General features: G+C 43.3%; 1 protein-coding gene across 1 annotated transcript in view; it reads left to right on the forward strand.

Moving 5' to 3' along the window:
• The first annotated feature begins 231 nt into the window (after positions 1-231).
• The window catches only part of AIP (AHR interacting HSP90 co-chaperone), an 85,225-nt gene continuing 70,920 nt past the window's right edge, over positions 232-14,536 (forward strand). The window contains exon 1 of the mRNA XM_085651651.1: positions 232-444. Coding sequence (XP_085507777.1) covers positions 238-444 — 207 coding nt within the window. The 5' untranslated portion in view covers positions 232-237. The remainder of the gene's footprint in view (positions 445-14,536) is intronic.

Consider the following 14,536-nt stretch of genomic DNA (forward strand, 5'->3'; position numbering starts at 1 on the left):
ACCGCTCCCGATGTGGGTGCACATTGTAGAGTAGAAAATTTAGCTTGTAACATGTGGCTTGTTATTCCCAGATGGGATGGGGTCGGGGATTTAGAGCACAGTACCTGCTGACTTCATTACTCTACCTGCCCGAGCTAGTGTACAATTATTAGCGCATGCGCACTGCAAAACGCTAGTAGGTATATCTATTTGCGCATGCGTTCTTTCACCGACGCTTGTAGGTAAGTCTTTTTGCGCATGCGTTATTGCTCCGAGTCTTGTTGCTTGAAGATGGCGGACGTCGAAGCGGTGTCGCCGGTGGCTTGCCACGGGGAGCACAAGACCCACCCGGGGTGTTGCGGTCAGCAGGGTTCGGTGACAGAAGCAGACCGTGAGAAAGGCATGCTGAAGAAAGAGGTGCGGCCTGGGAGAGGCGTCCAATCAGAGTTCGAAGATGGCACCAAGGTGAGTGACGTTGTGTTAACCGGAAGAGGCGTCATCGCGCGAGGAACGAGGTTGATAGTCTTAGTGACGTTAAGCGTGGCGTAGGCGAAGCCATGACGTCAATACGACGGTTGCGCAGTATCCTCGCCTGGCTCTTAAGTTAGCATCACAACATTGTGACATCTTCTTCACAAGCTTGTTCCCCCAGCAAAGCCCGTCCTTCTTTAGGCCAGCGCTGTCAGACACCTTATCTCGGATTTTTGCAGAAATAAAAGCCGTCGCTCCATCATCTTGTTTTGGGCTGCGTGGTGTTTGATTTGTGCCTGTAATACATCGTATGCTCTAAAATTAAAAAATAAGCATTTGAAATGCAATAGGACTCGCATTCTTCAGTGTTAGAGATGTTTGTGTTATTGTAGTAACTGGGCTATTCTGCATGGCTTGTATTAGAAATATAGAATGGTAGTATGTCGTTGGAGTGTATTTGTACTAGAGCTTAGACTGTTACTAGGTCATTGAGAGATAGCCTCGCGTTACTGCTGTCTGCAACCTTTTTGTACTCCGCTTGTAATCTTTAACAAAGGAACAGAACTACGTGTACAAAATGTAGTGAAATGTCTACTCCCGGTATCTACAACAAGTTGGTGGTACGCCGCAGATAAATCTAATGTGGAAAACCACTTGGCGTACCGCGTTAAGGATAGCATTTCGTCGATTCTGGGGAGTGGAAACTGATCCACCAAAATGTTGTTAAGATACCTCAAATCAACACACTAACAAGCCTTTCCGTTGTATTTACGGGCAACGACCAATGAAGAAACCCATTCTGATGCTTCCACAGGGTCAATTACAAATTTATCCAACTCTGCCTTGACTTTTTCTCTAACTATGAAAGGAATGTTTTGAGCTTTATGCACTTTCGGAACAGCTCCATCCTTCAATCATATCTGGTGAGTGAACCCCTTGAGTTTTTCCATTTTACCTGCAAAAACTGTTGGAAATTCCTGTAGTACCCACTTTTTAGTGTCTTCTCTATCACATGCGATAAGAACTTGTTCTTTACAGTTAGGATCATGGGTAATATTTAACCCTTTCTGGTCCTTCCACCCTAATACTGATGGTCCTTCTTTAGAGATTTACAATTTCCATGGAGTATGTCTTTTTTTTTTTAAACGGAACACCAAAACTCTGTAGCCTAAGAGGTCCTTTTTTCCACCAGCGTAACTCTCCGGAGAAAATCTCATTGGGTTCTAGCCAATTGCCAATATTATTTATGAAATGCTTTTCCCATACACCCTGGGAAATAATCGTATACGGGGACTCTGAATCTGCTGCAGGCTGAATAGTAATGCCACCTAAGGAAACTTGGTATAAGGGTATATTAAGTACCACCTTTTTCTTGAATGAATTTTGTTTGAACCTCACTAGAGCGTGAGCATGTGTCCTCCTCTCGTTCTTGTACAAAAGCAACTTTACTTTTAGATTTCTTTTTTGATTTCCTTTTGCAAACTCTGGCAAAGTGCCCAATGATGCCACTCTCAGTACTCTTTGCCGATTTTGCGGGACATCTATCAAAATTAGCTGAGTGCGAGAAATTGCTGCATCTGTAACATTCTAGGTTGCCACTTCTCTTAGGTTCGATCTTTTCTTTCCTCTTCTTGTCTGCTCAATAATTCCGGTTACCTTTGTACCCAGGTTTGTTCCCAGAAATTTTTGCCACCAACTCAGTATCCTTCTTATCCTTGGGAGAGAGTGGCTTTCGCACAACGCTCAGACAACTCTGCCCTTTTTTACCATGGCAACAATATCTTTGAGAGAACCCTCACCTTCCACCCATAATTTGTCTTGCATGGTTTTGTTTTTGTATACATAACCACCTGATCGCAAATTAATTTATCATGTAATTGTGCATATTTACATTTGCTAGCCAATTTCTTTAAAGCCAAAACGTATTCCTCAATGTTTTTGTGCTTTTCTTGTTTTCTCTGAAAGAAAGAATGTCTGGTAACAGCAATGCAAACAGAGGGAGAAAAATGGTCATCAAGATATAAAATCGCTGCTTTAAATATATCGATATCACCTCCCACCCTTTCAGGCTTTTGTAATTCATTATATATACGCAGGCCCTCAATAATACATTAGCATCCTTTTTTTTTTACTTTCTGGCGCAAAATTTCCATTAAGGTCTTCAAGGTTAGCAATGTAATTAGGGAAATACTCCTTCCAGTCATTCCAAGAAACTAGGGGTTTCTCCGGGTGTAGGGAAAAATTTATTTGGTGAGTTAATGTGCATTAAAGTACCACTAGCATCACCCACTGCTGTGCTTGTTTGTGGTGAGGACATGACTAAGAGGGGAAGTCTCTTGAAGATGAAGAAATTGAACCACACTATGTGAAATGTCACTTGAATGCAGTAGAAAGCCAGTAAAGAAACACACGAATGTGGTGAAAAGTATAGAACACAAAAGTACTTCCAAACGCTGTAAACACCCTTGAAAACACAAAAATTGCTTTATAATGGAGTCAAAACAGTACCGTGATTCCTTTACGTGTACATGGAAATCGCTACTCAAAATCAGATAGAAACGGGAAACTGGTGCCGATGAGACGAGTTCCAAGTCAGTTCCGACTCACTGAAATTGACGAGCATGACAAAAAATATGGCTCCGGTGCGTGCGTGATGAAATAGGGTGACCTTTGCACTGAGCGCGACGCATCGTGGTCCTTCTTTAGTGTTGCTGTCAAGCGCTGTGTAACGTCACGCAGAGAAGGCTGCCATGGGATGGTGGAATGATGACGCTGAAGATGCGGGATTTGAATGTCCCGATGCATGTCGTTGAAATAAACCGTTTGTAAGTTATAAGCAGCGCACTGCCACACTTACTTGAATGAAGGTTCCCGAAATCCTAAAGCACTGAAATTCACGTATTTATGCCATTCTCAGTATCCAATGACAGGCAGTCAAAGATTGCTCCAAGAGCGTATATTCCCATGAACAGATCAGGCAGAATTGATGAAATAGTAGAATTTGATGTGAACGTGGGTTCCTCAAGCTCTCCAGCTCGTCGTCAAATTCATGTAGTAACCACACAGAAGATGCACGTCTTCTGTTCCTTTATTAAAGATTACAAGCGGAGTACAAAAAGGGTGCATATACAGCAGTAACGCAAGGCTATCTCTCTCAATGACCTAGTTACATTCTAAGCTCAAGTACAAATACACAGTCCAAGGACATACTACCATTCTATACTACGCTCTGACCACAAACCTTTAACTAAGCTACTTCCCACTGAGGGTTTATGTAGAGCTTCTGCCAGAATAGCTAGGTTATCTATGAGGCTCCAAGATTTCGTGTACGATGTGAAATATGTTCCTGGTGTTAAGAACATAATTGCTGATTTGATTTTCTCAGCAGATTGTCATTGCCTTTGAGAGAAATTGATAGAGATCCCTGGAGTGAATTTTGTGTAGCCAGCATATTTTCTGACACTTGTGGATTGCCAAGATTAGAATGGAGGGATGAAAATGAGAAGGACGAAACCTTACTTGCTGCAAAGTGTAGGATTTCTAATGGATGGTCGAATGAATGTAAGATCAACCCGGAGTTGAGAGCATTCTGGAAAGTGAGGGACATATTAAGCCTGGATGATGAATTTGTATGTAGAGGAGAAATAATTATTATTCCTAAGGGTATGCGAAAAAAAATCATCTGCATTCGACATGAAGGGCAACTTGGTGTTTTCAGGACAAAAAGGAACATTAAGGCACTGTATTGGTGGCCTAGGGTGGATCTGGAAATCGAAAGATTTGTACATTCATGTGTAAGTTGTGAAAGTTCTGATAAATCTCAAAAGACACTTAATCCTCCTTTGTCTCCTTTAAGTTGTCCTAATTTATCTTGGGAAGAGGTTGCTTTAGATATTATGGGACCTATACCATGGCAAGATGGTTGCAGAAGTACATTTTGGTTCTGGTAGATTTATTTTCTAGATGAATTGAAGTTGAAGTTGTTCAGAAGGTTGACACTGATACCGTTGTCAGGTTTCTTGAAAAATGTTTCATTAGAGAAGGTTTTCCCGCATCCATCCTCACAGATAGTGGTGTACAGTTTAAATCTGATATTATGAGGACATTTATGGAAATGCCTGGCATTGAACAAAGGTTCACAGATTTGCACCATCCTAGAGGTAATTCTATCGTGGAGAGAGTTAATAGAGTTGTTAAGGGTGTGTTACCGTTAGCTATGCAAAGCAATAAAAACTGGGAAGATGAATTAGATACATTAATTTGGTCTTATAGAGTAATAATCTATGATACTGTTGGAGAAAGTCTGTTTGGTCTGATGAGAGGAAGATTTCCTTACAGTAAGATTAATCCTGGATGGATGGGTAGAAATAGGAAGTACGAGTGGGACAGTGATCAGGTGAGGGAGTGCATTGTGAACTCACAGAGCAAGAATAAAGCATATTTTGATGTCCAGCATGGCACCAACGAAGTGTGTTTGGGTGTCAGAAAGCTAGTCAGAGTGAAATGTGGCAAAAAAGTTGGAAAATTGCAATGTTGATTTTCTGAACCTAGAACTGTGACTAAAGTCATGCGGAACACAGTGGTATTGGATGATGGTAGTGTTCACCACATGAGTCGCGTTGCCCTTGCACGACTTCAAGTTTCTGAGTTCTGTAATAATGTTAAGGGGTAAGTGGTAGTTACTGGTGGATGGATTTGTTGCCTACAGGTAAAGTAAGAGGGGAGTCTGAAAGGGAGGGAGAGAGGGATTGCCTTATCCTTTGCCTGAGACGGTCCCAGGTGATGCATGGGCGTACCTGTTGTGGGTAGTGAGGGTGTTGCGGACGATGTTTCAACACCTATGCCTGATACTGGTCTACCTACGGGGGTTGAGCTTACAGAAAAGTTCAGCAGATGTGGTGGACGCATCAAAGCTCCTAAAATTCTCGAGGATTTTGAATGCGATTAATTCTGCACTGTTAATATTCGTTTCCTGTTCTTGTGTTCTCTCATGTAGTATCTTTAACTGCATCTTTTATTTTTTCAATTGTTTCCTTGTTCATGTTTCCTCTTTATTTTTTATCTCTGAAAGGAAGGGGGATGTGTAGTAACTGGGCTATTCTGAACACAGTTTTATTTAATGTTAAATAACAAAAAAGTGAGTTAAAAACATGCAAGAACTAAAAATGACGCCATGTTACATGCAGATGTTTTCAGTGTTTTTGTTTCCAATTATAACTCGAGATCTGCCGGCTAACTATCTCTGAAACAACAGTTTTAATCCACTGGCCCACCTTAGACAAGAGTGATGCTGACTGACAATAAAAAAATAGCAAAATCTTTGAAAAAGTACTTAAAACACTTGAAACAATTAGTGGCCAAAATACGGGCTACTAGTGTCTGTTTAGCACAAAGTGCCCAGGCCCTTGTGATGAAGACGGAAGCCATTTGATACACGTACCCACACAGAAAGCTAGGATGTGAAATCAGTGTGGTGTGAACTAAAACGCTTCTACGCACAGGGGAAAAAAACATTTGTTAAAAGTTTAGCCCATCCTTTAATCTTTCCTGTTTGAGAAATTGTTTCCTTTGTTCGCTATGCCTCTGTTTTTCCTTTTATTAAAAAGAAAGAACATCTAAGAGAGGCCAGAGGAGGAGGAGGATCACCCCGCAGTGTGCCTGGGGAGGTGCCTGTGTGCATGGGAACTCTTTGCGACAGACATCTACATCTAAGCCCTCTGTTATAATTGAAAAGGTGTGTTTTTCAGATGCGGGCCAGTCAAGAGCATTTGGTTTGATGGCCCAAGGGGTAGATGGAGGAAACAAAATCGCCATTTGCAGTGCCAGCCATTAGCAAAACAAAAGTGCAGGGAGGGGATAAAAAAACATAATTAAGGTACAATTCTGCACTCCTCCAGAAAAAAAAATACTGGACGCCTTCCCATTGTATTTCACTTTAATCCATTTTATCAACAACTTTAGGAGTGCTGCTCCAATTGTCTAAAAGAGTGTGCAGCTATACGAGAAAAAATGCCCAATGTCACTTATTTAGAAAGTGAAACTGTATGCCTAGTCGAATACGCCTGGGGAAATATCACATGAGAGCGAATGCTAGGGCGGAGCTAACTGTAGCCTAATCCTTTGCCCCGGAGGCATTTGCAAAGTCTTGAGCAAGAATATTTTTTTTCTGTCTGTCTCGCACTATTAAGGAATCACACGCCAGCATTTACGAAGGACAAAGACACAAGCCAATGAAAAATATTGGCGGGGCTTCTCCTCCGTACTGTACCTACAGCAGATCGCCAGAGCAGCGCTTGCGCGCTGGCTCAGGCTCCACCTGATGAGGCATACGTCTCCATCTAGTCACTATAAACCTGTGGGGCTAACTCTGAGGAGTAGTAGCTGTGCTTTTCTTTAGTTTGGGTGCATTGTAATTAGGCTTCCCATGTGGTTTCAGTATGCTTGTCATGAATTCTGGTGGGGTTTTTCCCAATATTTAAAAAAAATGGGGGGGGGGGATCAGTGGTTATTGGTATTTAATCTTTTTAGCTCCTTACAAAATCACTGGGTTGGCGTTTTTCCAATTCTTATAAATAAATATGCTTTTATTTCCTGCCTTGTTAATTCCTCCCTTCTTTTCAGCACCTAACTTAATTTGTCAAACCCGTTCCTTGAATTGTTTTTCGAGTAACTTTTCATTATTTCCCGTGCCTCCCTGTCTAATTTACTAGCACTCAAATCTCTTTCCAAACCCTCCAGTCCATTCCATTGTCAAGAACGCGAATGCATGGTGGCATGTTTGTACCAAATTAAAATTTGATTGTAGCATTTAAAAGGCTAATGTTAGGCTTTTAACACACCCTTGTGCTGCTCTGTTCTTTTAAAAATGGAAGAGATAAGATAAGTTAAGATTTTCTACTCAGGATGTGTATCCATGCCAAGTACCACACATCAGGCGTTAGAATTACGTATTTTAATCTGGTGGTCGGCATCACTGCAATAAAAATGCATTATCACACGTTTTTGGCACCATGAGCACCTGCTTGCGCTGAGCCTAGGTGAACCAAGCAGGTATTGGGTAGTGCCTGTCTGGCGATCATGCTGCTGCATTTAGTTTTGGTCACACAATCAACTGAGAGAAGGTCATACTTTGTTTATTTAGTTGCCGCAAGCGTAGTGTGACTTATGATCCTTAAAAAAAACATTAAAAAAATTTGTGATCTCAGATCAGGGCAGGACTCTCTGGGCCACGTGGGTTTGACGTCACTAAAATTAAAGCAACAAACCGCAGCGCTGGATTTGCCATCGCAAATGGAGCCGGCGGGACATATGTTGAGCAGGGCACACTGTATGAGTTATGCACTGGTCCTCCTGTGGCACAGATGCTTACCTGATGCACATAATTTTCACATGGATGCAGACATGGTTTGGTGCTTTGAAGAAGCATTGGTCCTGTTCACGGTGCAAACCATAAGCTATTGGAATATTGATTGGTTCTGTTTGGGATGTCCTATAAAAACCCCAATGCATTGACAGCTGCAGAAGAGTCAGACGCTGCAGCAGACAAGCAAATTATTTTTTTCTGGGGAATTCAATGCTTTCCCCTGGTTTGTGTCGGCTTTCCACTAATTCAAGCATTTCATCCATCAGTTTGTTTTTAGGTCTCGCCTGACCCAGTGCTCCAGCGTGGAGTGCAAAATCCCTCCCTCTGTCACAGACCAAAGATCTCACATACACACATTATCCATACATTCGCTGGTGGGGCCCATAACACCAACATTCACTCACCATTAATCCGTGTGGGAGGCGATTATCTTCCAAACGCTGGTATGAGAAGGAAATACCACTTTTACCCTAATGAGTGACAAATCTACACCACCTTCTGTTACTCATTAGGCCCTATATTCCATCTTTGGTATTCCTCCCATAATTTTGGCGGTGGATCTGCTAGTTGCTGTTTAAATGATTATCTAATTCTCTTTTCCCTTCGCATTAATACATTTTCATAAATAAACAAACCAACTCATTTCTGTAATGATTCAAATCAATTCTTTATCTAATCAATGCAAGTAAATTCTTTAGTTGTTCAAACAGCTGACCATCATATTTACCTATTCTGGCTAATTATCGTCTTCTGAGTCAAATCCAGTAGTCTCGTCAATCTATGCCCGTCAAATTTGAAAGTTCAGTTCCTCAGGAAATTGGGCATCCGATCAGTCTGTCAAAGATTCAGGGAAACAGCTGTCCTGCAGTGTCACCGTCCTCTCCGTCAGCATAACATCAGGAAATTGGAAAACGACCCCTTTACCCCTCTATTCTACCATAATTTATAGTGAAATCAATGTTAAATGTATCAAAGTTTCGGCATCCGAGTTCGCTGATTGGACAATCAGGGATCATCCTTTTGGTTTCTCACGAAAGTGTCTTTTGGGTTATGACCCTTGTCAGTTCCGGTTCACACAACAGTCTTTGTTCAAAATATTTGGCTGATGTCCCAGGCTGTCCTTGGAAGGTACATGTTTATCTGGAGTCAGGTCCAGGCCACAGTTGCTAGCGTCAGCGCAGGCGCACTTCACCCAAGCCTCGTTCGGTGTCGGCAGTCGGGTTAGGCACCAATGGCAGCCATCTTTCGATAGGCCAAAATGGTCAACTTAAGCAAAGAAACACAAAACGTAATTAATACATAGAAATTGCTAATTAAATGTTATTCCCTTGCTAATACCCATATGTGTGTGTATTTATCTAGCAAAAGCAACACTCAGTGCGGTTTATACTTACTAAATAAAGCACAAATCACAATTACATCACAAAAGCGACATATATCATGCAATATTCTAATTGTCTATCATTAATATGCGTACAGAATTTAGTTCATGTATTAATTAGGCCATGCAGGTGCAAATCCCACGTGTAATTCATATATTAGTAAGGTTGGTAAGTAATTTCCACATCACTCCAAGCCATTAGTTGGATTATAATTAATTAATTAATCTAATTAATAAAAACAACATGCAAAATGGGGTGGGTATACAAAAATTTTCGTATTACCCACACCAGCGCATGCGCTGGTCTGGCGAGACTTATTCAGAGGGCTCCAAAAAGTGCTACCATGCCAGCCTAGAGCTACAGTATATGTGCGCGGGCGCGCGCGCGCCACGCTTTACCGCGATTACTTTCGCGGCCGCACGGCCGCTTTGATGTTTGATCGTGATCGCGATCACTTTAACTTTCGCGGCCGCATGGCCGCTTTGCATAGCCAATAGGTCTCGCTTTTGGGACCTTATAAGTATTTAGTTATGCAACTGTTGCATGGCTAAACACATATAAGGTTCCAAAGGCGAGACCTATTGGCTATGCCAATGCTTGTTTGATTCTTCCATTAGGCGCTAGTTCTTTCCCGCTACTTTAGTAGGTCAGACTTTGCCTCAAAACCTATAGGTGTTTGCGGTGACCCTCCCTCAGAAACACTTGCTTGCACTGGGGTAGATATATAAGGGATGCTTGGTCATTTCAAGTCAGTTCCACACTTCCCTGATCATTGCCTTGAGGCACCAAAAAAGAGCTAGGGTAATACATGAATGATCACTGTCTGTACTAGGCTTATTCCTGCTCTTTCTCGTCCCAGGGGAGAAGTCTCCTAAGGAGTTAATATGCATACTTTACTATTGGGGCTTTAGTGACAGCACACTGTGCTGCTGCATAATTATGCAGCTGAGGTAGTAAAGAAAGTTCATGCCCTGCAGGATGCATTCGCTCATTTGCTTGTGCCTTTCACACAGTGAATGATGTTTATTATACATTGATGGGATTTTGTGTTTGTTTCAAAGCAGCGTGGGGATTGTCTTCCTGCAGGGCAGATATGAAAATTGCACAGTGCTCCTTACCTTTTGTGTTTTGTGAAGGGTTCACTGTTCTAGTGCATTTTTTATCTCAGGGAGAAGAAGGATCACGGCTCGATATGTTTCCTTTAAATGTGATCACTGGTTTGAATGGGCGATTTCGCCAGCTGTCAAGAGTTGATCCAGCACGAGAAGTTCCACTCTTCATTTTCACATAGAGGCATTTGCAATGATGGTTGAATTAGGTGGTCCTGGGGCCCTAACAGGAACACATTGGATGTCACTGCACAGGCTCAGAACGTCTCTACGCATCTGTTTTTGTAAGTGCGTTGTCTGCAGCATATACTAGGAAATACAGAGCAGTGGTTGACTAGTCCTGTTTCTCAGCTGTACTGTATACAGCATCTGCACTAACTCACACATTTTTAAAGTTAATCTGTGTGAACAAAAACTGTACCGTTTCTCCAAAATCTGCACACACTCGACTCCAGGGATTGCACAAGCGCACTAAAGAGATTCATGATCTAGTCTCTGATCTTTTTGTGTGAGTGGAGGCTTCTCCTACAGGCATGCTTTTCAAACCATCAAAATGTAAGCCTAACAACCCATACACTCATTCATACACTCATCCTTGACCACCACCAGTCCATTATTTTACACCAGGCTGCAGCAGAGCTCTTTAGTAATGCCCTGCAGGTAGCAACTAGACGTTTTCCAGGGTTGATACTAATACAGTTAGTCCACACACATAGAAGTTAGTCGTGACTTACAATGAGCTTTGCTAAGAGACTCCTGACTTGCAGCCCTCACGGACATACACACAGGTACCAACACAGCGAACAGCCCCCATGGGAAAGCCATACCTTCAGCTATTTATTACGGACACATTAATACCTTTTCCACTGCACTTAATTCTGAACTTATGGGTGGTGCTTCCGACATTGTGATGCGCACAGACACTCGTGCACATGCTCATGTGAATACACACCCACAGACGCACTTACATATTTCTGTGAAACCACATATTCACTCTTTGAGATATCTTGCCTCTGAATAACATATTTATTTTACCTAGCTTAATGGTACTTATTTTATCGTCCTCCGAAGGATGAGGAGACCCAGCGGGATTGGAAGCTGTAACTACAAATTTAAACAAGATTCCTTCACACCCAGGCACACCCAAACACTTGTGAACACACAATTATGTGTGCACCTCCTTACGTAAACATGCATTCAGTGCGCACACACAGACATGCGGATCCTCAAGTGAATACACTCACATGCTCACACACTGACATACACACAGACTCGTGCATCCTCATTCACCTGAGGGCACACTCATGTGCACCACACACTCATATGCTCACACATTCAGACAAATAGATGTGTACTCACAAACACTGTCTGCATTCACATTTGTTTTTTTGCTTACTTTAATGGTTCTGCTTTATCTGAGGAAGCAGAGTGGTAGCCTCCCACCCTATCCTCAAGCATCACCAAAAAGGACCACACCTCTTGAAAGCAGTATGGATCTTGAGGGTACAGAGGCCCAACTGAACGCTGGATCAGTGGCCTGCAGGAATGATTGAGCAGGATGCTTCGATTTCGCACTCCTTAGTTCTGACCCAGACATGTCTACTTTTTTGACCCCAGTCTCTATGTGCCCCATGCATGCCTAGCTGCCTGAATTCTCAATAGAAGGGGTGGTGAAGAGGTGTGCTTGGCCCCATCATGTACCGGAGACGTGTGTGACGCCAACCAATGCTGTCTGTAATGCGATGCTTTGTGTCTCTGGGTCACCCTGACCAGGGCAAGCCAGTGCACAATATTGAATTTCAGATGACATGTGCATCTCCTCCTGGTCCTTGCCACAGCATCCTTTTTTTTTTTCTTTTTTTAAATTTTTTTTTTATTCGTTTTTCTCATAAACATGTACAGTTTTAGCATGAGTTAATATCATACAGAATAACCATTTCTCAGAGCATATTATGAATCGACAGTCCCCCGGAATCCAAACATTAGTCCAAACGGAGCCCAAATCAAAGACATATTACATTGTTTCTTAATAGCTGGGTATGAAAGGTGTCAAGCATAAATGTGTAACCCCCTTTAGCGCAAGCCAGCAACATCAGCCGCACCCCCGCATGTCTGCGAAACTACCAACCCACACACCATCTATTAGTATTGTGTTTCATCTCATGTAATAGCATCGACAGTGACGTCATTGTTGTCAGTTGGATGTGATAGAAGATAGCTCGTAAGGGGACCCCAGATATCCACGGGCCTAGAGGCAGAAGGTAGAAGCTCCGCGTATCTGAGCAGAGCGTCCTGACAACGCATTATGTCTTGTATCCATTCTTTGAATTTAGGGGCTCTGCCCCTACCCCAGCGACAAGCCACTCGTCTCTTTGCCAACAAAAGAGCAACAGTTATGAATCTGCGATTCGGTTTCTTGACTGTTTTGGTGTACCCCAGTAGCGCCTGCGTCGGAGTCTGGATTAGGGGGATGTTAAGCATCTCAGAGAGGCCCGAGTACACCTGCTGCCAGTAGCTAGCGACGTCAGGGCATCCCCATGCCAGATGTAAGAAGTCCGCTGCCGGCGCATGACAGCACCCACAACGGTCATCCTCTCGGAGGCCACATCTGCACATCTGAGCGGGAGTGCAATAAAGCCTGTGCAAAAATTTGTAGTGAATAATCCTAAATCTACTGCTGGATGAGATCTGCTCGGTTAGTTGGCAACAAAAGCACCAAAGTTCGTCCTCCAGGGGCGTGCCCAGTTCCTCTTCCCATCTAGTGCGTGCTTTACAGGGTCCAGGGTCGAGCGAGTTGTGGATTGTGTGATATAATTTAGAGACTGCATGTGCAGGGGAGGCAGCTTGAAGCAGCTGGTGCAGTGGCTCCAGCGTGGAGGGCTCGTTAGGGTATGCTTCTGTTATTGCCTGAATTCCACTCCGCAACCGGATATATAGAAATGTGTCCATGGGTGTAGGCGTCAGTTCCCCAAACATATGTGTTATTGAACGAAAATGGCCCCCCTGGTAAAGATCTCCCCATGTCCTAATTTTAAGTTTGGTCATCATGTTTTTAAACAATTGCTCTTGTATTAGAGGTAATGAAGGATGGTACGCTAGCGGGAGCAGTGGGGAATAGATTAGCGATGTTTGGGCTTTACGCGCTATGTGCCGCCAAGCAAGAATGGAGCTAGAAATGGGAGTCTGGTACACCGCTTGTGTCTCAGGTTTACTAAATAATGCCCCCTCAAGCGGGACGGGAGCCGCAAGCCAGTGTTCAACAGCCACCTGAGGCATAAAAGGAGGGGGATGGATCCAATAGTAGACGAATTGTGCCTGTGCGCTGTGATAGTATAGCTCAAAATCTGGTATATCAAAGCCCCCCTGCGCAAAAGGGCGGATCAACGTATCCCAACTCAGCCGAGGTCGTTTACCACCCCACACCAGCCTAATGAGTTCAGATCGTAAGAATTTGAAAAAGGACTTTCCCGGGTGATAAGGAATATTGAGAAATAGATAAAGGAGTTTTGGCAGAATGTCCATCTTAATGAGGGACGCTCGTCCTGCCATGGAGAGAGGAAGCGTAATCCATCTGGTCACGTACGTCTGAATAAGGTGAATTGTACGGCCATAATTCAGCCGCATTAGTTCCTCTCGATCCCGGGAGATCATTATTCCCAGATATCTGACTTCCCCGTCACACCACTGCAAAGGGTAGTCGAGGGGAATGGTTGGGCCGCCACTGTGAGTGGGAAAATGGTAGATTTTCCCCAATTTGTTTGAATACCTGACAGTGCAGCGAAGCGTATGAATTCTCTCAAGATCGGGTTAAGATTGACGGCTGGATCCCTGATGTAAAGCGTAATGTCATCCGCGTAAAGGGATATTAAAACCTGTCTTTGAAAGCAGCGCAAAGCCTTGTCTCGGTGGTATTGCCGGAGCCGGGTCGCCAAGGGCTCAACGGCCAGCGCAAATAACAGGGGAGACAAGGGGCACCCCTGGCGAGTGCCCCTTGATATCCCGAAGGCCTCGGATATACGGCCATTAATACCCACCCTGGCCACGGGATTGTGATAAAGTATTGTGATCCACCGCGAGAAACCAATGGGTAGTCCCATGTTGCGCAGTATAAAAAGGAGGTAGTCCCATTCCAATGAGTCGAATGCTTTGGTGGCGTCTCTCTCACCCTGGAAATGAAATAAAGAAAGCAAGAAATAATTCAGAAGACAAAAGATACCAAAACAAGAGGTGAA

The sequence above is a fragment of the Triturus cristatus genome, chromosome 4_1 (genome assembly GCF_964204655.1).
Source record: "Triturus cristatus chromosome 4_1, aTriCri1.1, whole genome shotgun sequence".
NCBI lineage: Eukaryota > Metazoa > Chordata > Amphibia > Caudata > Salamandridae > Triturus > Triturus cristatus.